Source organism: Macaca thibetana, chromosome 8 (genome assembly GCF_024542745.1).
Source record: "Macaca thibetana thibetana isolate TM-01 chromosome 8, ASM2454274v1, whole genome shotgun sequence".
In the NCBI taxonomy this organism is placed as follows: Eukaryota; Metazoa; Chordata; class Mammalia; order Primates; family Cercopithecidae; genus Macaca; species Macaca thibetana.
The window spans coordinates 78,209,866-78,232,193 of NC_065585.1; the positions used below are offsets into that span (position 1 = coordinate 78,209,866).

The window sequence follows — 22,328 nt, forward strand, 5'->3', positions numbered from 1 at the left end:
TGTGCATTTTATTATACAAAAATCACATCTCAATAAAGTTGATTTAAAATGGAAAAAATACATCAGAGAAAGGAAACAGTCATTTATCATTGATATACAGTCACTAACTTGGGCAGAGAATAGCCAATTAAGATTCATGGCATTTCAATATGCTTTCAGCGGTAATTCTCAAAAAGAAGTTTATTACATTGTTTCATATTTTTATATATACTTGGAAAAGGAAAGAAAATGTGTATATATACATACCCTTTCCTTGATTTTTTTCCTTTCTTTTTAAACTTGATGCAAAATATTTAACATATTTATAGGGTACATGTGAGTAGTGGTTACATACATAGAATGTGTGATGATCAAGTCAGGTTATGTGGGATATCCATCACTCTGAGTACTTTTGGGGAACATTTCAAGTCCTCTCTTATAGCTACTCTGAAATATACAACACATTGTTGCTGACTATCATCACCTTACTCTGCTATAGAACATTGGGGCTTATTCTAACTGTATCATAACTGCTTGATTTTTAAATATTAGGATTTAAAGAAGAGTGTGGAATTGAAAGGTAAGAGAGATAATTCAAAATTATGGGCAAAGTTCTTACCAGTTTTTACTTTCAAGTGTTCATAGTCAAAAATGGCAACCCCAGTAGTTTCACTCCCGGTTCCTGAGGTAGTTGGCACTTGAACAAAATAATATTAATTTTAATAAAGCATCTAAATAAAGGTTAGTGGAGATACCTAATTCAGCCTTAGGACTGAGGAACAAAATTAGAGAAGGAAACTTTGCTGACCCTCTTGTCTGCATGATGTATATGAATTAACATATATGGAAGCCTGACATGTATGATGTCTATGTCTGAATTAACATGTATGTAAATCTAACATGAAGGATGTCAGTGTCTGTGTTATCATGCATGTAAGTCCAGTGTGTATGATGTCTGTATCTGCACTAACAGGCATGCATGAGGTCTGTATCTATATTGGCATGCATGTATGTTTAGCACGTACATTGATGTCTGTGCCTGCATTAATGCACTTGTATGTTTGACATGTATCATGACTGCTGGATGAATGTTTATGTTGTTTAATATGCATAATATCTGTGTCTATATTAATATGTATGTATATTTAATATGTATGTGTGACCTCTGTATCTGTGTTAGCATGCATGTATGATGTCCATGTCTGCATTAACATACATGCATGTTTAGCATGCATGTGTGTTTAATATGCATGTCTGTGTCTGCATGAACATAGTCATGTTTAATATGCATATTGCCTGCTTCTGCATAAATATGAGTGTCAATATGTATGGTGTCTGTACTGACATATATGTGTGTTTAATATGTATGTGATCTCTGTATCTGTGTTAACATGCACGTATGATTTCTGTGTCTTTGTTAACATATATGTATGTTAATCATGCACATGTGTGACAACTGTGGTGTATTAATAGCAGTGAGCTCTGGGAACTTCAGGCTCCTTGGGGGCCAGAGCTTAAGCAGCTGCAGCTGGGTCAATGCAGGCTGCCCGGCACCTCTGGTAACAAAACTCATATTTGCTCTCCCTAAAAGACATCTTTATTCCCTCTTGGCAGCAAGCACAGTGACGCTCTGCCTTTGCTGGGCTCCATGGTTTTGTGGTTCTGTCAAGTTTCTAAACTTTACTAATCACCCCTCTGTGTGATGCTGACACAGTTTCACCAGAGGGTTCCATTTGCCAGACACCAATTATGCTGCTCCCTGCTGATCCCTCATTCACAACACAGCAGTTCATCTGCCATCGACTTACTCACATCCCATCACAAGGCCTCTTCACAATGGGCAGGAGAGGGGAGAAGAAAGGGCAAAACTTTAAACTGAGGATATGTCCCAGTTACCAGTTAGTGCATGTTAGCTATAAAACTTTAAATAGTAATATGCTAGCAGCCATAAAAATGGCAGAGAAGAAAAGACCAGAAAATCTCAAGGTCCCCTGTGGAACAAATGAGCTATTCTGATTTGGATTTGTATGTCTGTGCCCTGGGTAGCCACAGAGCAGATGTCACCCAGAGTGATGGGCCATGCTGGCCACATGTCCCAGGGAAGAGACAAAGCCTGAGGTCAGCTGAAGAGCCATTATGTAGAAGAAAGGGTTGAGTCAACACCAGAAAAATAACAGCTAATGTTCTCCTTAAACTCTACAGTGGCTGGCAAAACAGAACAAAACAGAGAGCAGTTTAGAGGACAAAGCTGCTAACAGAGGGATCTCATCATATGTCAGTGATGACCTTCCCCCTTTTCCACATGGTGACCCCATAGCTTAAATCTGCAAACTTTCCTTCCACTGACCCAAATTGTCTTTATCTATACAATAACAAAGATCAGAATTTTAAAATGAATGATTGGTCTCCAAACAAGGCATTGATTTGAAATGAACAAACCAGAAAGCTTTAGAAATGTATATGTTAAAAGGACTGGCTTGCATCTTTCTTAAGACCTTTTGCTAACTGCAAAATAAAACAAAGAAATAAACAGTCTTTACCTGCAATCAGAGGCTTAAGAGGCACAGACACAGGCTTTCCCTTGCCAATGGGGGCACTGACATAATCTAGGAAATCAGAATGAGGGCTGGATGCATACAGATTAGCAGCCTTACAGGTGTCCATGGTAGAGCCGCCACCGACAGCAACATAAGCATCAAAAGCTCCCTTTTGGGCAAACTCAATAGCTTCCATGAAGCTTGGAGAAGGGAAAATAAAAATCATGATGTTATATTTTTCAGAAATAAATTGCCATGCCATTAACTAAGGCTTGGGGTAAGATTTGTGGGTTTTTTTTTTTTTTTTTTTTTTTTTTTGAGAGTCTCACTCTGTCGCCCAGGTTGCAGTGCAGTAGCACAATCTTGACTCACTGCAACCTATGCCTCCTGCATTGAAGTGATTCTTCCACCTCAGCTTCCCGAGTAGCTGGAATTACAGGTGCCTGTCACCATGCCTGGCTAATTTTTGTATTTTTAGTAGAGACAGGGTTTCACCATGTTGGCCAGACTTGTCTTTAACTCCCGACCTCAAGCAAACTGCCCGCTTTAGCCTCCCAAAGTTTTGGGGTTACAGGCGTGAGCCACTGTGCCAGGCTGGGGGCAAGTTTTAATCAACAGTTAGCTTCTGCTTAAAGAAACAATAACAACAATACAAGAATACCTTGCATCCGTTGGTTCCACTCTCACATTATCATAAACCGTAAAGGGGATGCCATTCTTCACTAGGGAATCCATAGCTACTTGCACAGGAGGGAGCTGGGAAAGGTTCTTGTCTGTCATCAAGCACACATTTTTAGCACCCATGTTTTGTAGGTCCTACAAGAAAACCTATGTTAGGTTCAACTGCACTAGAACTGCAATAGACTCTTCTGGCAAACTCACATTGTACATTTTTAAAAATAGAGGACGTGATTGTTGTCAGTTAGCATGTGTCTTATGAGATATGTAACATTTACAGTAGGAGACTGTAGACATCTCGAATACTTGCCATTCCCACTTCCTTTGTAACTCCTGCTCCATATCTAATATTTGAAACAGCCATCTGAAAAAAATAAAAAGGTTTAGATGTAGGGAGTATTTGAGAGTTGACCAATCAATTTCTAAAAACCTGAAATGGTTTCCTGTTGCCTAGAGCATAGAGTATACACTCCTTAGCATGGTCTTCCAGGTCATCTCCCGTCTGGTCTCACTTAAAGAAGTGTGAACGCAACACACTTCCTTCAGCAAACCTCAGCTCCTGTCACATTTGAATGACTTGTCTTTTCCCAAACACATCATAAACTCTCAATTGTTCCCTTAGCTTCAAATGCCTGCCTTCCTCTATCTCCACCCGTAAAATAACTCTCAAATGTCTTACTTTCTGTTCATCCACCCACCCTTGCATACCTGCCACCCAGCCAACGCTACTGTCTTCTATATTCCAGGCACTGTGTAGGCTCTGGTAACTCAACTATGAATAAGAGACACATGGCCTCATAAAGTTTACAGATGAGAGAAAGGCTTTTACACTGATGGACGATGGGTCATGTTTGGCCTGAAATATGTTTTGTTTGATCTGTGTTATGTTTAAATTTCTTTTTTTTTTTGAATTGACTAATAACTCTTAAAAATTAGAATAAAAAAACTTAATAGGACCATCTGAATTTCACTTTCTCTTGAATAATACAGCAAACTGGGAATGCATTCCCATATGGCAGTGATCTTATGAGGTTGAGTGGAGTCACACCTTAGATGGGGCCTGTGCCTTCAGTGAGCTCGGCATGGTATCACCCAGCCTGGTCATCTGTAGGTTAACCGTCGGGCCCCCGGTGACATTTTAATTAGTAATTCCTGAAGCCGAGCGCAGTGGCTCACATCTGTAATCCTGGCACCTTGAGAGGCTGAGGTGGTCGGATCACCTGAGGTCAGGAGTTGGAGACCAGCCTGGCCAACATGGCAAAACCCTGTCTCTACTAAAAATACAAAAATTAGCTGGGCATGGTGGTGTGCACCTGTAATCCCAGCTACTCAGGAGCCTGAGGCAGGAGAATCGCTTGAACCCAGGAGGCGGAGGTTGTAGTGAGCTGAGATCACACCACCGCACTCCTGGGTGACAGAGTGAGACTGTCTCAAAAAAAAAAAAAAAAAAAAAAAAAAAAGCCTGGACTAGGAGGAGACAGGGACTTAAACAAATAATTATAAGTAGTTATGTAATTACAGTGTGACAAAAATGCACCAGAATTGTTACTTCACTTTGACCTCTTTTGGGATTGTTATCATTACAAAACTAAAGGTTTAACATATAACATATATATAGCAGAATTTGTAGAGTTGGGAATTTATCCTATTTTAGTGACTGTACAAAGACAGCACTCTAGACATTAGCCATGATCTCAGAAGGTTTATATTCCATTATACTAGCCAGGTACTTTGCTAAATATGGTCCGATCAAATAGAGATTATGGAACATGAATTAATAGTAGATTTAAAATAAAATAATTCATTAGCAAAATATTCTAGTTTTATTTTTTCTGGTCATTCATAAAAGAAATAATGGATTGAGTGAATATACCTCAAAGGCATAATCTGTTGTTTTCCCAGAAGGTGAAAGTCCAGGGGCTAGAAATGTAAAATTTAGCATCAAAGTGAGTCTTTAAAATAAAGCATAAATATTGTTATTTGATAGTAAAATCCAGCAGTGAACATAAGTATTTCCTTTGAAGTCTTACCGAAAATATATTGTTTTCAGGTTTCACTGTTGCACATCAAATTAAAATCAATACCTGCATTTTAAGATAGAATGTAATGTGGCCGGGCGCGGTGGCTCACGCCTGTAATCTCAGCACTTTGGGAGGCCGAGGCTGGCAGATTACCAGGTCAGGAGATCACGACCATCCTGGCTAACATGGTGAAACCCCGCCCCTACTGAAAATGCAAAAAAATTAGCCGGGCGTGGTGGTGGGCGCCTGTAGTCCCAGCTGCTCGGGAGGCTGAGGCAGGAGAATAGCTTGAAACCAAGAGGCAGAGGTTGCAGTGAGCCGAGATCATGCCACTGCACTCCAGTCTGGGCAACAAAGTGAGACCCGCTCTCAAAAAAAAAAAAAGAATGTAATGCTAACTTGAGGCTAAATTTGTTAAAATAATAAAACATTTCCTCCATTATAATTAAAATATGTGTTTGAAAATATAATGTGTAACAATCCTCTAGAAAAAAAATCCCCTAGTCTAGAGTTGGGTTACTATTAGAAAACAACTACTAGAAAGTTCATGAATTAGAGACTTGCTTACACTTCTTATAGCAACTGTGATAACTTGTTTGAATTAATTTTTTTAATTCATAGGGATAACTTACCACAGTAAGATATTTACATTTCTCAAGCTTATGCATATAAAAAACGTATTTATCTTGGTGAAATTTAATAAACTTTTTTTTTTTGAGATGGAGTTTCGTTCTGTCACCCAGGCTGGAGTGCAGTGGCAGGATCTCGGCTCACTGCAACCTCCACTTCCCAGGTTCAAACTCTTTTTTTTTGAGATGGAGTTTCGCTCCATCACCCAGGCTGGAGTGCAGTGGCAGGATCTCGGCTCACTGCAACCTCCACTTCCCAGGTTCAAACTCTTTTTTTTTGAGATGGAGTTTCGCTCCATCACCCAGGCTGGAGTGCAGTGGCAGGATCTCAGCTCACTGCAACCTCTGCCTCCCAGGTTCAAGGGATTCTTCTGCCTCAGCCTCCCTAGTAGCTGGGACTACAGGCGCGCACCATCATGCCCAGCTTATTTTTGTATTTTTAGTAGAGACAAGGTTTCACCATGCTGACCTTGTTATCCACCCGCCTCAGCCTCCCAAAGTCCTAGGATTACAGGCATGAGCCACCGTGCCCGGCCTAACAAACATTTTTATAAGGTGCTACTTCTTTGCAAAGGATTAGGTTTTAATTATGGTAAAAATGATTTTCTGTCATATTGGAACAATGAAAGGGACCTAATTAAAGATTTTTATCCTTGTTTTTATCTACTTATTTATATCAATACTGGTCAGTCATAAGATAAAGTCTACAGAACAATTTTCACTATGCTTTTTCTTTTTTAAGGAAAATAGATCAGAACTAGACAACAATCTACCTTCAGCTCCCTGAGTGCAAAGGCACCCTTAACCAAAACTCACATTTATTGGATTCCTCTAGGCTTAAAAAAAAAATAATCTGTCCAGGTGGAGGAGCTCAAGCCTATAATCCCAACATTGTGGGAGGCCGAGGTGATAGGTTTGCTTGAGCCCAGGAGTTTGAGGGTACAGTGAGCTACGACTGTACCACTGTACTCCAGCCTGGGTGACAGAGGGTGACCCTGTCTCTCTCTGTGTATATAAAAATCTATTATTCCTATTACTAAATTTTAGATAAAGACATAAATATGACCCTAGGAAATAATGAGAATATCTTTCTGTAAATTATTAATTTTAATCCCTCAAATAGGAAATTAATTGTTGAAACCAACTAAAAATTCGAGAAAATCAGCTGAAGACAAAATTCTGTATATGTTCAGAAGGGCCTTAAAAGCTGGACATGTTTCTGCCTCATAGATGGTGGTTAATGATGGACAGGGAGGTCCCTTGGCTTGTCCTGAAGGGTAAGTCACTCCTTGGGCAAGAGAAAGCCCTTGGTCCGTTACTCTCTCTGTTCTAACTCCCCATCCGGCTTCTCTGTGGGTTTCTGCTTAGGATCCTGGATGGTCAGCCTCTTTCCTTTCCAACTCTTGCCTTAATGTTTAGATCTGACCTTAGAAGACACAAAATCAGTGGTTGTGTCAGTAATCCATGTGACATTCTAAGGACATGCTGAAACTATGTTGAGTTTCCTGCTGCTCTGTGGACCACAGTGTTTGGCGTTTGGTAATGATTAAGATGTTGTGGTAACTGAAACTTTGTTATTATTTTTAAATATTAGGAAATACAATATTATTTTAAATACAATATTATTTTAAAGATTGATACAAACAAGTTTTGTTTTTCTTTCTAGGAACCACCTTGTTCTTTAACCTCCAGTTTTTAGAGATGTTTTAGAACCTTCCAAAGACTTCATCTTGATTAATTCTGTTTGACCAACTCAGACATTCTTAAAATCCTATCTGCATTTTTAGACTTGGCAAGTAATTAAAAGAGAAAAGCGTTATAAGTAGCATTAAATACATATTTGAGACAAACACGTGATTAGTAGTATACATTCAGCTAACTTTGTATAGAGTTACATGTTATCAATTTCACAGTGAAATGGTAACTGTTTTCATGGACCTTGCTCTCACATGCCTTGGTTTTCTTTACATACACTACCCAAATGTATTATAATGTTCAATGCAGAAACCAAAATTGTGGCTAGTTTAAAAATACAGAAGTATTACCTTGGGAGTAAGTATGAGAATGAGTTGGGCACTGGCACCTAGGGAAAAAAAAAACGACAGCAAAAAAAACCTAAGGTGAAAATAGAGACCAAAAAATGAAAAGCCTTAAGCTAACTCAGATTGTAGTCTAGTGCTACGATGCTATCAAACTGGTAGTTCCTGGCAGACACTGTACAACAGAAAAAATATATAGAGACCCAGAAATCACGACGGACAAAAAGTTGACTCAGCGTCTTCCCAGCGCTGTAGCATCATTCTTTCACGAATTCATTTACTCAAGCAATTCCTATCAAATGCCTGTGGGCAGCTGAGATAAACGCTCTGGGGGTACATGCAAGTTTAAGATGGGGGTCCCTGGTCTCCATGAGGCCCCAGTTCTTGCTGGGTTAGGAGCTGGGTTAGGGTCCCTGGTCTCCAAATCGGCCCAAGGTTAACTCTACCCGTGCGCCTCTTCTTACTTACTACCCTATGCTGGGAACTTGCCTTGTGTATTTCCCAGTGTCTTCAAGGTGGCTAATTTTTCTTCAAGCAGGCTCTAGACCCGAGCCTCCAGGAAAACTTCCTGGACCCAAAGACCTCCCTGGTCCCCATCTTTCTCTACCCAGTTGCAGCCCCGGGCTCCGAGCGCTCCTCCATCCCCGCTGCGCGGCTCCCCAGCGGCCCCAGCAGTGCGCACACCCGGCGCATGCCGCGCTCCAAGGCGCCACCGCATCTCACTTCTCTCAGTCGGCTTCTCTACAGATTTCCCACGTCCTCCTCTTTGGAAACCCTCCCTCCCCTGGCTCTGGTCTCCCTTTCTGTCCTGGTTGTCTCCTATTTCTTGGACAGTCCCAGTCCCTCCTCTGGCTTCTCTTTCTCCTGCCCCCTCTCTGATCGAGGCTGGGAAGACGGTTTTATGTTTCGTTGGGTTGCGCAAAGAACCTTGTCCAGTGGTTGGGTCTCGGTAGATACTTGAGTGCATCACTTCCTCCTCCCCGCCAAAAATTCAAATCTGGAATTAAAACACCCGAGGGGGAAGGTTAGGGAGGAAGGAAAAGGGTTGATCTCAGTGGCGGTCCAGATCTCAAAAATTCGAACTGTGAAGTCAAAGCAGACCAGGCGGCGAGTGAGAGCTGGCGCGAGTCGCGGCCGCCATCTAGTGGTCCCCGCTGCGCGCGCCGGGGGCGAGGACGCGGGCCAGGCCAGGCGTGTCCCTTCACGGTGGGCTTTGGTTGGAGGACTTTCCCTGCTTTACACCCTCCAAGGACAAGAAAAGTGAGGTAGAGGGAAGGAAAAAAAAATCCAAACTCAAAGCTTCCCAACGTGAACGCTCCTGGGAGCACTTGCTTCCTTCCTACCCCCCAACCCCCCCTTTTTTTTCTTCCCCAAGCTCTGAGGCTATCTCAATTCATTATTTCTACTTCTTACTCGCGGTTTGTATCCTGTCCCCTCTTGCTTTCTCGGGACCTCTACCTGTCCTGTATTTCCTAGTTCTCCCCTTCACTCAATCTTTTTCAGCCTATTGAAGAGTTTTGCGCCTGAAACTTTTCCACCTCCTACCCCCTCTGGCGGGCTCACTCTCCCTCTCTCTCCTCCCGACCTACATTTGCTGGCTTCGTTTCTGGGTCTCGGACACATTCCTTGGCCCCTGAAATCCGGCTGCTGTGTCTGCAAGTCCAGCTGTCCGGCTGTGTCCTCACTTCTCAGACCTGGTAGCATCTCACTCTAGTAGCATAAAACGCATGGTCACACCTTTTTGGGCAGGGGGAACTTTTTCCTGGCTTCCAGGAGCCCTACTTGCCTAGGCTTCCTCTAATTGTTCTTTTACTGGCTCCTTTTTCACTCTGCCTATTCCTTAAATGTTAGGTTCTGTCCTGGGTTGCCTTCAGCCATTCTGACCCTTCCTCCTCCCTCACCCTTTAGAGCTTATTATGCACCAAGGCCTCAAACATGTCTCTACCCAACTCCACCCACTTTTCCTGGGACCCTGCCACTCTCTGGTTCCAGTATCACCTCTCAAGTGGATGACTACCAAATTCCCAACTGGCTTCTCATGGCTCCACCTCTGCCACCTCTATTCCCACACTGTAGTCGGGGCATATTTCCAATGATGTCACTCCCTTGTTGAAAGCTGCTTCAATGGCTCCCCATGGCTCTCACATAAAGTTCAGGCCTGCCCCTGCCTGACTGGCCCCTCAACTCACTCCATCTCTGGGTTTGGGCTCCTGGAAAAATTAACTTCTTTCTTTTCCTTGCATGAGCCACAGTCTCTCTCTCTCCTCCAGAACTTTGCCCTTATTATATTCTCTGCCTGCAACATACTTTCCTTCCCTCTTCTTCTGGATAACTTTTGTTCTTTCCTGTCAGTTCCCCTGGGCAGCCTTCCCTGAGGACCGAGGCTGCAGAGGGACACCCTTTCTGGAGCCTCCCTTCGCGTTAAAATGTAGCACAGTGGTGCTGTTTTCCTGCTTCTATCTGCCTGTGGATTGTGAATTTAGTGATGCCCAGACAGGATCTACTGTTTCTCACAACTTTATCCCCTGTGGCTAGCACCAAGTAAGTGCCAGGCACAAAGTAAGCCTTTTGTACTGATTAAATGAGCGAGTAAATGAATAAATAAGTGAATGTAGACATTTTCATTCCCCCGACCCTCTCCTCTCTTTTCCTGGCATGCCAAGACAGAGGGCCTGAACTAGAGTGGGGGAACCAGGCTGTGGGTTCCTGCCTTCTTAGGATGGCCTGAAGGCACTGATGGGCTTCTTTGGACTCCTTCAGAGAAGCAAAGTGAGGCTTGGGGAGAGCAAGGACCTCATCTACCTACCCTCCTGGCTCTGGCCCCATTATTCTGGCTTCCCTCTTGATATCGCTGATTACCTCTTAGCCACACTCTCAGTAAAAGCTAATCTGTCTCCCATTCCCTAAATCGCATCCCCTCTCATCTACTCAAGAACTGCCAGCAGCTCTCCCTTCTCCCCTCTAAATCATCACAATCCCCCTTCCTGTTAGACATTATCTATCAGCAACCAGCATTTTTTTTTAGCTTATTCATAAGCACATTTCCTCCATCTTATATAACAAAACCAGAAACCTCTTGTTCCTCTTTCCTCTCCCACTCCCACTTTTACCTCTCTCCTTCCCTTCAGCGGGCTATACCCATTCTTCCGATTTATCTTCTCCCATTCCCTCTGGAACCTCCTGCCATCACCTTTTATCCCGACTCAACTGACCAACTTCCCAGCTCACTAATGCCCTCTACCCAGCTAACCACCCTGCTCAGTTCAGTTCCGTCCTCACGGTACCCAATGTGTCAGCGGCATTCTCCTGATCACTCCTTCCTTCCTGGAAACATGTTCTTCCCTGGCTTCCAGGGCACCACTCAGTTTTCTTCTCACCACACTGGCTGCTCTTGGCTTCATTTCTTTCCATGATTTTTGACTCCAAATGCTGGAGGGCTCAGGGGTCAGTCCTGGAACATTTTCTTTTCTTTCCACACTCAGTCTCTTAGTAACCTCCCCTGGTCTCATGGTCTCAAATACCTTTGATGCTGATGACTTCCAAATTTATCTTTCTGGCTTGGGCATCTCTCCTGAACTGCAGGTTCACCTGCTCACTTGGCATCTCTGCTTGGAAGTCTATGAAGCGTTAACATTTTCCCTATGGAAGACTGAGTTCCTGGTGTTCTCTCAAGCCTGCTTTTCCCACAGCCTTCCCCATCCCCATCAAATGGCAATTTCATCCTTCCAGTTGTTTGCGCCAGAAAATCTTGGGGTCACCCTTGGCCCCACACTCCCATCTCCTCCTTATTCACTCTGCTCCATACCCAGGTATGCTTCACCTCTGCATACCTTCCCTGAAAGCCACAGGGTTTGCTCTCTCCATCCACTAGTCTTTCTGCAACCATTACCTTCTCAGTGAGTGTGGTCAGCTGAGTAGTCACTCCTGAAGATAAGGTTCTAATCTTGGAATCTGTGAATGTTACCCTATATAGTAAGAGGAACTTTGCAGATCTGATTAAGAATCCTGGCTGGGCACAGTGGTTCACACCTGTAATCCCAGCACTTTGGGAGGCCGAGGCGGGCGGATCACCTGAGGTCAGGAGTTCAAGACCAGTCTGGCTAACATGGCAAAACCCCGTATCTACTAAAAGTACAAAAATTAGCCGGGTGTGGTGGTGTGAGCCTGTAGTCCCAGCTACTCGGCAGGCTAAGGCAGGAGAATCACTCAAACCCAGGAGGTGGAGGTTGCAGTGAGCCAAGATCACACTACTGTACTCCAGCCTGGGCGACAGAGCAAGACTCCATCTCAAAAAAAAAAAAAAAAAAAAAAAAAAAAAAAAAAGAACCTTGCCAGGTGTTGTGGCACATACCTGTAATCCTAGCACTTTGGGAGGCCGAAGTGGGAGGACTGCTTGAGGCCAGGAGTTCAAGAACAGCCTGGGAAACATAGTGAGACTCCATCTCTACAAAAAATAAAATTAGCTGAGCATGATGGTGTGCACTGTAGTTCCAGCTTCTTGGGAGGCTAAGGTGGGAGGATCTTTGAGGAGGCCAGAAATTCAAGATTGCAGTGAGCCGTGATCACATCACTGCACTCCATACTAAGTGACATCAAGACTGTGTCTCAAAAAAACAAACAAACAAACAAACAAAAAAAAACATCTTGAGATGGGGAGATTGTCCTGGATGGTCTGTGTGGGCCCTAAATGCAATCACTCATATCCTTATAAAAGGGAAGCAGAGGGAGATTTGACCCGAAAGACAGAAATGTGAGCACTGAAGCAAGATGGGTGCCAGCTGTGAAGATGGAGGAAGGGGCTACAAGCTAAGGAACCGAAGTTACAGATCCAGAAGCTGGAAAAAAGCAAGTAAGTGGATTCTGCGGCACCTCTGAGCCTTACTCAAGAGGGAGTGTGGCCCTGCTCACACCTTGGCTTCAGCCTAGTAAAACTAATTTTGGACTTCCGACCTCTGGAACTGTTAAGAAGATAAATGTGTGTTAAACCACCAGGTTCATGATAATTTGTTACAACAGCTATAGGAAACTAACACAGTGAGGGCTGCTCTGAACACCTCAAAAATTGCATCCCTTCCTTCAATGTTCCAGTCCACTTTATGTTCTCTTTAATAACTGTCAACAGCTAATGTACTCTCAATTTTACTAACTAGTTTGTCATCTGTCCCCTGTGCCCCATGCATGGCATGGTTAGGTTGTTTTGTTCCCTGCTGTACCCCAGAGAGAACACAGCCAAAGCAGGGCTGCACTGCACATCTTTTTTTTTTTTTTTTTTTCTTTTTTTTTGAGACGGAGTCTTGCTTTGTAGCCCAGGCTGGAATGAAGCGGCCTGATCTCTGGTCACTGCAAACTACGCCTCCCAGGTTCATGTGATTCTCCTGTCTCAGCCTCTGGGGTAGCTGGGACCACGGGCACCCGCCGCCCTGCCCAGCTAAGGGCTGCACATCTGGAGAGAGAATATGACTCTTGCCCTCTAGGGCATTCCCACAACCTCTCTGGCCAGGCCACACCTTGGCCTCTGTCTTCTTCAGTGCTGGTTCTTTCCCCTCCATTCAGTTGTCAGTGCAGCTGCTCTATGGAATGCATTGGGCAGAAGCCCAGAGTGCATGCTCTGTCCAATAGAGGTGGCCACACATCACCCCATGCCCTAGACCACTTTTCCCCGATGAAACATGGGCCCAATGATGTCATTTTCCAATTTTCCAAGATTTTCATCGGAAATCTCCCACTTTTAAAATGTTTACCCTATTAGAAAAATAAGCACGTGCAGAAGAAAGCACCATCTTGCTACTCCTGCTGTGGCAGTGCTGCCCCCCAGGAATTCACCCTCAGCTGTTTCCTTCTAGGTTAGAGTTTTGCTAAGGCTTCAACTGTCCTCTGTACACATGGATGGATGAGTTCCCAACTCACTCTTGAGCCCCAGAACAATGCTTTCAATCACCTACTGAGGGTCTCCATCTGAATGTACCAGAAGCATGCTCAACTCAAAATGCCCTAGACTGAAGTTGCCATCTTTCTCCTAACACTAACCCTCCTACAGTCCCTGCCTCGGTAAATAAGCCCACTGTTTACTTGGTGCCCAAGCCAGAAATCTCAACTCTTAACTATTCAGATACAAAATCCTGTGGATTCTAACCAACCTCTCAACATTTCTATCTTCCCAAGGAACTGCCTCTCCGTGCATGAAGCCATTATCTTTAGACTGGAGCAGGACAATGACCTCTAGTCCTTCCTCTTCACTCCACATTTCCACCAGAATGCGCTAACACAGTTCTGATTATGCCACACTCCCTTCTCATGCAACCGTTCCAAAAACATTCTGTGTGTGACACTGATTCCATGGGATATGAATGGTGTTGTGTGACAAAGAATTCTGACACAGGTTTAGAACCAAAAATTTCAACACAGCTTTAGTTTTTTTTTGTAGCTTCTTAGACCCCTGCATGTCTAATGTATATTTTGATTCTCCAAGAGGGCGATACAGCAGTAAGGAGCTTCCCAAATTTATTTGGTCATGGAATTCTTTTGTTATCGGACATTTTAAGGTATCAATGTTTCATGGTGAGAAATACTGTTCAATGGCTTTCCATTATCTACAGGACACAATTCAAATTCCTTAGTACAGGCCTGAGAACAAGGACTGGGAAGCCAGAGTATCTGGGTTCAAATTATGACTGTGTCATTTGCTTAGCTGTGTGACGCTGGACAAATTCTTTCCCATGTGTTTATTTCCGTATCTATGAGGATGACAATACCGTATGTCATAGGGTCAGTGAAAGGATCAGAGTTACTATTATGCTGATAGTCCATTCAAAGTGTGTAGGACACTGCCTGGCTCATGGTATTAGCTATATTCTTATTCACAGTCTTTTATCAGCTGTATTCTCCTATGAAGGTAGGTCTACTTGACTTTTGTGTCCTGGGACTGCATCTCCATCGCTGGTGTTGCTCTTCTCTCTGCCTGACATTCCTCTCCAGTCCCTCGCCTTTCCTCCTACTGATCTCCACCTGTGAGCTCAAACTTGTCCATGTTTCCCAGACAGACTTATGCACTTGCATGTTCAGCAAGTATTTGTCAGGTGACCAGGATGTACCTCGCATTTCTGCAGGGAGTCAGGCGTGTCATAACATTGAATACCCTGACTCCCCGTACATGCCAAGGAGTGTGACTCTGCGACTTCTCACATCCATCCTTCCCTTCTACACCCAGTCTGCTGTGGCCGGTTTTAGCCTCGTCCCCTCATCCCATTCCCCACTAGACCTCAAACTGCTCCAGAGCCTTTCATCTTTGTATCCCCAGAACCTAGAATAGCTTTTGGCACATAATATATGCCCAGTAAATATGTGTCAACTGCATACATTAATTTGTCTTGGCCACCATGCCAAGCTCTCCACTGCCTGCCACGATGTGGGACCAGGTCCTCTCTTGGCCTCAGTTTCCTTAACGGTAGACAGAGTAAAGGCTGCCTCATTGCGCCCTGCGAGGCTGCATCGCACACTCTGTGACCTGGCTGTTCCGCCTGGCGCGCGGTGGGAGTTCAGGGCGGTATCCCTTTCCCCGAATTCTTGAAAGCAAGCGGAGAAGACTGAGCAGGATCCGAGCGGGTCACACCCAGGGGGCTGCGTGAGCACAGTGGCATCCTGCGGTCCCCTGCCCGCCCGCCGGCCCCGCACTCACGCTGCGCGTTGCAGTTGCCTCAGCAAGTGCGCGACCCGGGCCCGGGCGGCTGCGGCCATGGCGCTGGGAGTCCTCTACCCTCCCCGGGTCCTACACCGCCCCCTCCGCCGGCCAATCACGGAGGCCGCTCGCCTCCCGCCCCTCGGCCGCGCCTGCCCACCCGCTCCGCCGGGTCACCTGTCTAAGCCTCAGCCCAGTCGGGCTCAGGGCCATTTTCCCACGGAGTAAGAACCAGAACCCCAGCTGCCCCAGCCGCACTCGCACCATCCACCCTTGACATTGCCGTAGAAGGTAACTGCTCTGCAGGGCCTCGGGTCCGGCCTTAAATCTCTTTACTTATCCTCTATTTTTCACATGTTGAGGACTTGGGGAAAGGGAGAGAAACAGGGACATTCTTTTTCCATGTTTAAAGGATTTGTGAATCCTTTAAAATATTACTTTCCCTTCTGGGAGTATTTTAAGTGATCAAGACCCTGCCTTTAAACTGTTTTAACAGTAAACAAGAACCTAGCAGAGCCCGAGGGTCTTTGCTAAATACTGTGTGAATGGCTTTGCTTTTGATGAAAGCAAAATGGTTTCATCAATAGTTAAAACTTGCCATGATTAGGCTATGCTCCGGGAGGGCTTGGCAGTGCCATATCTGCCATGCCCCAGTGGAAAAGCTGATTAACGACGAAGCTCAACTTTATCAGAAAGTATCCAAAGGCAGTAACAACTAAACATGTGCATTTTTAGTAATCTGTTATTATGAAATCTGAATCCTTTACAGGAGATATTAAGTTTTATAGAAATGAATTTGAGATCAAACTGGAAGAGACTGATGGGCAGGAAGAAGACCAAGGACAGCTACATAAACATTTCACCTCCTAACCAAACCAGCTCAGGCCAACTTGACAAATGAATCAAAAGATAATAATGTTCTATGAGAACACATGTACACAGGGAAAGGAACAACACACATTGGGGCCTGGGGGCAGGGGACAGAAGGGGGCAGAGAGGCTTAATACTTAGGTGATGGGTTGATGGTGCAGCAAGCCACCATGGCACACGTTTACCTATGTAACAAACGTGCACATCCTGCACATGTACCCCGGAACTTAAAAAAAAAAAAAAAAAAACACCGATAATAACGTGTTAATTAAGAATCTTATGGGTCTGTTTCTTTCTTCCCCAAACAAAACTATACCTGACGTCAAGCTTAAAAACAAACACACACACACACACCTGGGGATACAAATGTAGAGATTTAAGTGTTTTCTGGGTTAATGAGGATTGTTACCATTAGTCAGTGAAGCCCAAATTGATCATTTACAGGAAATCCATGTGTTCGGTGTTGAAAAGCATAAAATCTTTTTTTAAAAACAGCCATTGGTTTTACTACTTTGAATATTATATTTGATACCAAAAGAAGTATAAGTTTAAAAGTGGTCTCACTGAAACTATTATAATTTAATTGCTTTTTTTTTTTTTTTTTTGAGGTCCCTCTGTTGCCCAGGCTGGAGTGGAGTGCAGTGGCGTGATCTGGGCTCACTGCAACCTCTGCCTCCCAGGTTCAAACGATCCTCCTGCCTCAGCCTCCCAAGTAGCTGAGACTACAGGTACCAGCCACCATGTCCGGCTAATTTTTTTATTTTTAGTAGAGATGGGGTTTCACTGTGTTGGCCAGGCTGGTGTCAAACTCCTGACCTCAGGTGATCCGCCTGCCTCTGCCTCCCAAAGTGCTGGGACTCTATAGGAGTGAGCCACTGCGCCCGGCCTGCTTTGTGTTTTTTAGAAAGTAAACAAAAATAATCTGTACCAGGTATCCAGGTAACTGGCTTCATGTACAATTTCTACCCAATAGTCAGAAAATTAAAAGCCACACTAGATAAGACATCTTTATTACTTAACCTTTAAAACAGTCACTTGCCTATCCAATTCTGAAACTGTTTTCTTTCCCTTCCCCGCACCCCCCGCTCTGATACACAAGCTTGTTGTAAAAATAATGCAGAGACATATACGTCAATTTAAGTGTGAAATATGGCCAACTCTACCTCACCCTATATCCAAAGTTAAAAATAAAAAAGGCTGTTTAAGAATAGAACTCATTCCTGGTTTCCACCAAATTATTTCCCTAATTCTTAAATCCTCAAATAAGTTCTTAATCTCCAGCCAAAGTCTCGGTTGTGGGAAAAACATTAATTTCTGCAGTCCAACACTTACATACTCTCTTGAGGGAAGGGCAATCCTGTCCCTTTAAACTCAATGAAGGCAGCGGCCAGGTCCTTCTGAGTCCCCGTACAAGTACCTAGAACTTAACACTTAGTATTTATAGTCCTTGGTTTTCAGTCGGGTCCGACGGTGAGAAACTATTACTTCCTCCTCTTTCCTCCTGGGCGCTGTCCTCCTTTTCTCTTGTCACCCAAGCCACGCGGCCCGGAATTCATCTTGCCTCCCAAGCTCCCTTTCCTCTTCCCTCCCTGGCTGGGCGGCCCCCCTTTCCTCTTGCCCCCAGGTCCCTGCCGGCCTCCCTTTCTCTTGCCCTTCTGGCTCATTTTCCTCCTCTTGGCGGCCTCCTCCTGGTCCTCCTCCCTCATCTGCTTATTGGTGGCTCTTGTCACATCCAGCTGAGGCTTTTTGCTGTTCATCACACGAAGCAGCTCCAACTGGTTCTTTTTCTCGGCTGCAAAGTCCCCGAAAAGGGGTTGAAACTTCCTCTTCTTGCCGGAGCCCCGGGGCGCCTTCTCCTTGGGGAGGCGCTCCTGGAAGCGCCCCACAGAGGCGGTGGAGACCTTGGCCACCTGCATAGCGCGGCCCAGCTCCTCCTTACTCTGGTGTCCGGTAGGGTGCAAGCCGGCCGCGCTGGGCAGCTGCATCTTGTGCGCGCGGGCCAGGTTACGCAGCCGGTTCAGCTCGTTCTTGGCCACTCGTTCTTTCTTGGCCTGAATACGCTTGGCGAACTGGTCCTCCAAGGGGTCGGCATTGCCGGGCACCTCAATCAGCCATTCCTTGGTGTCGTCCCGGGCGCGCTGGTAGCCCCAGCGCCGCCGCCACTGGCTGCTCACCTCGTCCCACACCAGGTTGGTCTTCTTCTTGGGACGGATGCCCTTGAGGCGCGCGAACTGCTGCCAGCGTGTAAGTGGCCGCGGCCGGGGCAGAGGCTTCTCTCGCGGCAGGCGTGTGGTGGGCTCCGGCAGCCGCGCCACTATCGTCTCTTCCACGCGCTCCGTGGGCAGCTGCCACAGCTGGTTGATGAGCAATTGCGTATTGTCCCGCGCCAGGGCCCGCAGCTCGGCCTCCGGCGTGGGTCCGGCGCACCGCAGTCCAGTCGGGGGGTTCCGGTCCGAAGCCAGGAGGTTGCCCAGGTCAAACTCCAGCTCCAGCTCCTTGTGCACCGTGATGCGTTGCAACTTCTCTGCCTCGTCCTGCTCTGCCTTTGCCAGCAGCTCCTCCACGCTCTGGCCCTCCATGGCTCCGGCTCGGCTCACTCGCTTTGGGGCTGCAGCTGAAGTTACTTTTCCTACAGCGGCGGCCCAAACTCCGGCAACATAACCACGTGCAGACGCCGGGATGCCCAATCCGGAAAAGAAAGGTTCGCTTCCGGAGCGCCCGGAACCGGCTCGCCATCCGGGCAACCAGAGGAAAGGCCGGCAGAGGGCGGTATGGAGAGATGATAGGATTAGAAGCGGGACCTTAGGCTGACGCCTGACAGAGGCGGAGCTGGCGCCAGCAGCCGGCACTACTCGTTCCAGAGCAGGATTGGGACTACGATTCCCAGGATGCAGCGGGGCGCGGGGGCGGTCCAGGGGGCGGTCCTGGGACAGTCTCGCTGACGGTCTAGAGAGGGCGGTCCTGGGGGGCGGTCTAGGGGGCGGTCCTGGGGGGGCAGTTCAGGGTGTGGTGTTAGGATGGTGGTCCGGGGACAGTCTTGGGCGCAATCCGGCGGGGCGGTCCAGGACCAGGGCGGGTACAAATTCCTGGGACTGCCTGTGGTGTGGGTTTCCAATCAAGTGCATGTTACAATTTCTGTGTAAATCCGTTGTGAAGATGTTTAGACAATCACCCTTCTTAGGGCCAAATTGTTTCACCGGAGTCATAATTTGCTTTCAGGGTTCCTAGTTGTGGCACGAGAAACATAACATCCCACAGATACACACAGAGCTAATTGTAGAAGATTGGTTTTGTTTTGGGAGTCAGTGGCTCTGGCAATGAAGCTGCCCCGAGTGGGCGCAGGTGTGCACCGACCCTAGCGAGCTAGCTGACTTGGAGCTCCGGGGTTCTGCAGTTACAGAACCTAGTCTAGTACAATGCTGAAACTACGCTACACTCTGCAGTTACACTCTCCGCCAGGCTCTGCAGTTACACTGCCTAGGTTCCAATCCTGACTGTGCCACTGTTGGTCCTTCAGCAATTTTACTTGTTGAGGCCATTTTAAGGCCTGTGAGATAAGGATAAAAATACTTTCTAGGGTGGTTATAAGATAAATGAGTTAATATCTTCCAAGGGAGGGTTAAACGAGGGCCTGGAGCATATGAGTACTCGATACAAGTTAGCTAAATACCGATTATTTCGTTTTCATAGGCTCTGGGAGCTAAGCTGAAGAGGCAGTGCTGCATGGTGTTCTGCAGTGGTTCTTGAGTTAAACGGCCTACAGTCAGGTATCAGGTCACAATTACTTGGATAGGATGTTTGACCTAAAGCCTTATTTATAAATTGACAAACATGAAACATTAGTTCCTGCTACATAGTAAGAACTCAATATGTGTTAGCTATTAGTATTAACTATGTTATTAATTATTATATTAACTATATTTTTTCACAGATGAAACAAGGAGAGCTCAGAGAGGTGAAATGACTTATCTAAAGTTATGCAACTAGGAAGTATAAGAACAAGAGATATGTTAACTCTGGCTTTAAGTCTGTAGATGTGTTCTCTGATTGTCATCCAAGCTCTTGATACTTATTAAAGTGTGGTCTGCATACCAGCAGCATAATATCCCCTGGGAGCTTGTTGGAAATGCAGAATCTCAGGTCTCACTCTAGATGTAATTTATCAGAACGTTTATTTTAATAAGATCTATAGGTGACTAGTATGTACATTTGAGTATCAGAGGCACTGCTGATTGTGTGGTTTACAGGATTTATCTTCCTTTCACTGGGGGCCAGGTTTATCCTAGACGGTGTTATGCTGGAGAATTAACCAATGAAATTAACTTAACAGTAATTAGCAAATAGACTCAGTTTAGTTTCAGCATTGAACTAGCCTTTCTCTTACCCAAAAGCATTTTAGAATTTGCTTTATTTTTCCCCCTGAATCTACTTTAACTTCAGCATCAAGGCTTTAACATCAGTCATCCCATGTTGCCAAGGCTATGTCAAAGACCATATTAGCTAACTGCCTTGAGCCTTAAACTTTTGGGATTTGCCATAGGAGAGAGTTGAATGTATTGATATGACTGCTACAGGCTTGGCTTGGTTTCTTATTCATTCAATCACTTGACACACATTTAATTGAATGGCTACCATGTGCCAGACACTAGGTGCAAAGATAACTGAGACCTTATGATGGAATACTGGGGAAGAAAGGTAAGAAGAAATTAACTATATAATGTAACATCATTGGACCTTTAATAGGAAGTACAGATATATAGGAGTTAGCTTCTCTGTCAGTCTTCTGAATTGGGAAAAAAAGAGCAGAGGTTGACAAGTGTTAAATGGTATGATCTGGAGCATACAGGTCAGCTTTTAATTGAGCTCTGTTTTATGTTCAGTGTTTTTTTTTTTTTTTTTTTTTTTTTTTAGACAGGGTGTCACTTTGTCACCCAGGCCGGAGTGAAGTGGCACAATCTCGGCTTACTGCAGCCTCAACCTCCTGGGTTCAAGTGAACTTCCTGCCTCAGCCCCCTACGAAGCTGGGACTACAGGCATGTGCCACTACACCTGGCTGTTTGTGTGTATGTGTGTGTGTGTGTGTATTTTTTGTAGAGCCGGGGTTTTGCCATGTGACCCAGGCTGGTCTCAAACTCCTGATCCACCTACCTTGGCCTTTCAAAGTGCTAGGATTACAGGCGTGAATGACCATGCTCAGCCATATTCAGTGGTTTTTTTAATAGTCTAAATTGATTTTAATTTACTTGAAGACTAGAGACTGATTTTTACTTCCACATAGTGCTGGGCATATATTAGGCATTCAATAAATGATTGTTTGAAAGCATAAACATTATAGGGTTATCTAATTAAAGGTTATTAATATTGATTATGTTAGATTCAAGGTGAGCAAAAACAGTAAGATTGGGATTTTGGGCTTAAAAAAAATCTTACTGAGGTAAGTGAGTAAGTTGTGGTCTCCAGGTTGCATTTGTATCATTCTTATTTTAGGCAAGACTATACGGTGTCCAGAAAAAGAAGGCCCTGGCCAGGTGTGGTGGCTCACACCTGTAATCTCAGAATATTGGGAGGCCAAGGCGGGAAGATCCCTTGAGACTGAGAGTTTGAGACCAGTGTGAGCAAGATGGTGAGACCCTGTCTCTACAAAAAACAAAAAAATTAGCTGGCCATGGTGGCATGTGTTTGTAGTCCCAGCTACTAGGAGGCTGAGGAAGGCTCCCTTGAGCCCAGGAGTTTGAAGTTACACTCAGCTGTGATGGTGCCACTGCACTCCAGCCTGGGCAACAGAGCGAGGCCCTGATTCTGAAATAAATAAATAAATAAATAAAAGTCCCCTTCATTAAAAAAAGAAAAAGAAGGCCTACCAGAGATGTAGAAATATATATGAATATATATTAATAGTA

The 22,328-nt window shown here is 45.1% G+C and overlaps 3 protein-coding genes across 9 annotated transcripts in view; all 3 read right to left on the minus strand.

Moving 5' to 3' along the window:
* The window catches only part of ADHFE1 (alcohol dehydrogenase iron containing 1), a 37,019-nt gene extending 21,364 nt beyond the window's left edge, over positions 1 to 15,655 (minus strand). For 2 of the 7 annotated variants that reach the window (XM_050802061.1, XM_050802062.1), the window contains exons 1-8: positions 15,559 to 15,632; positions 12,235 to 12,327; positions 9,473 to 9,593; positions 7,890 to 7,927; positions 3,505 to 3,558; positions 3,178 to 3,332; positions 2,520 to 2,716; positions 599 to 676 (exon numbers count right to left, since the gene is read on the minus strand). In XM_050802061.1, the coding sequence (XP_050658018.1) occupies positions 599 to 676; positions 2,520 to 2,716; positions 3,178 to 3,332; positions 3,505 to 3,558; positions 7,890 to 7,927; positions 9,473 to 9,593; positions 12,235 to 12,312 (721 nt within the window). In that variant the 5' untranslated portion in view covers positions 12,313 to 12,327; positions 15,559 to 15,632. Of the gene's footprint in view, positions 1 to 598; positions 677 to 2,519; positions 2,717 to 3,177; positions 3,333 to 3,504; positions 3,559 to 5,067; positions 5,115 to 7,889; positions 7,928 to 9,472; positions 9,594 to 12,234; positions 12,328 to 15,558 lie in introns of those variants that run through there. The other 5 variants (XM_050802063.1, XM_050802065.1, XM_050802068.1 and 2 more) reach the window with 5 other exon arrangements.
* VXN (vexin) overlaps positions 1 to 22,328 on the minus strand; it is a 965,102-nt gene that overhangs the window by 77,568 nt on the left and 865,206 nt on the right. The gene's annotated exons all lie outside the window — the stretch shown is intronic.
* On the minus strand, positions 17,410 to 19,131 carry RRS1 (ribosome biogenesis regulator 1 homolog). The gene has a single exon (XM_050802069.1). It carries the CDS (start codon positions 19,005 to 19,007, stop codon positions 17,910 to 17,912), a length of 1,098 nt encoding a protein of 365 aa, XP_050658026.1. The 5' UTR covers positions 19,008 to 19,131; the 3' UTR covers positions 17,410 to 17,909.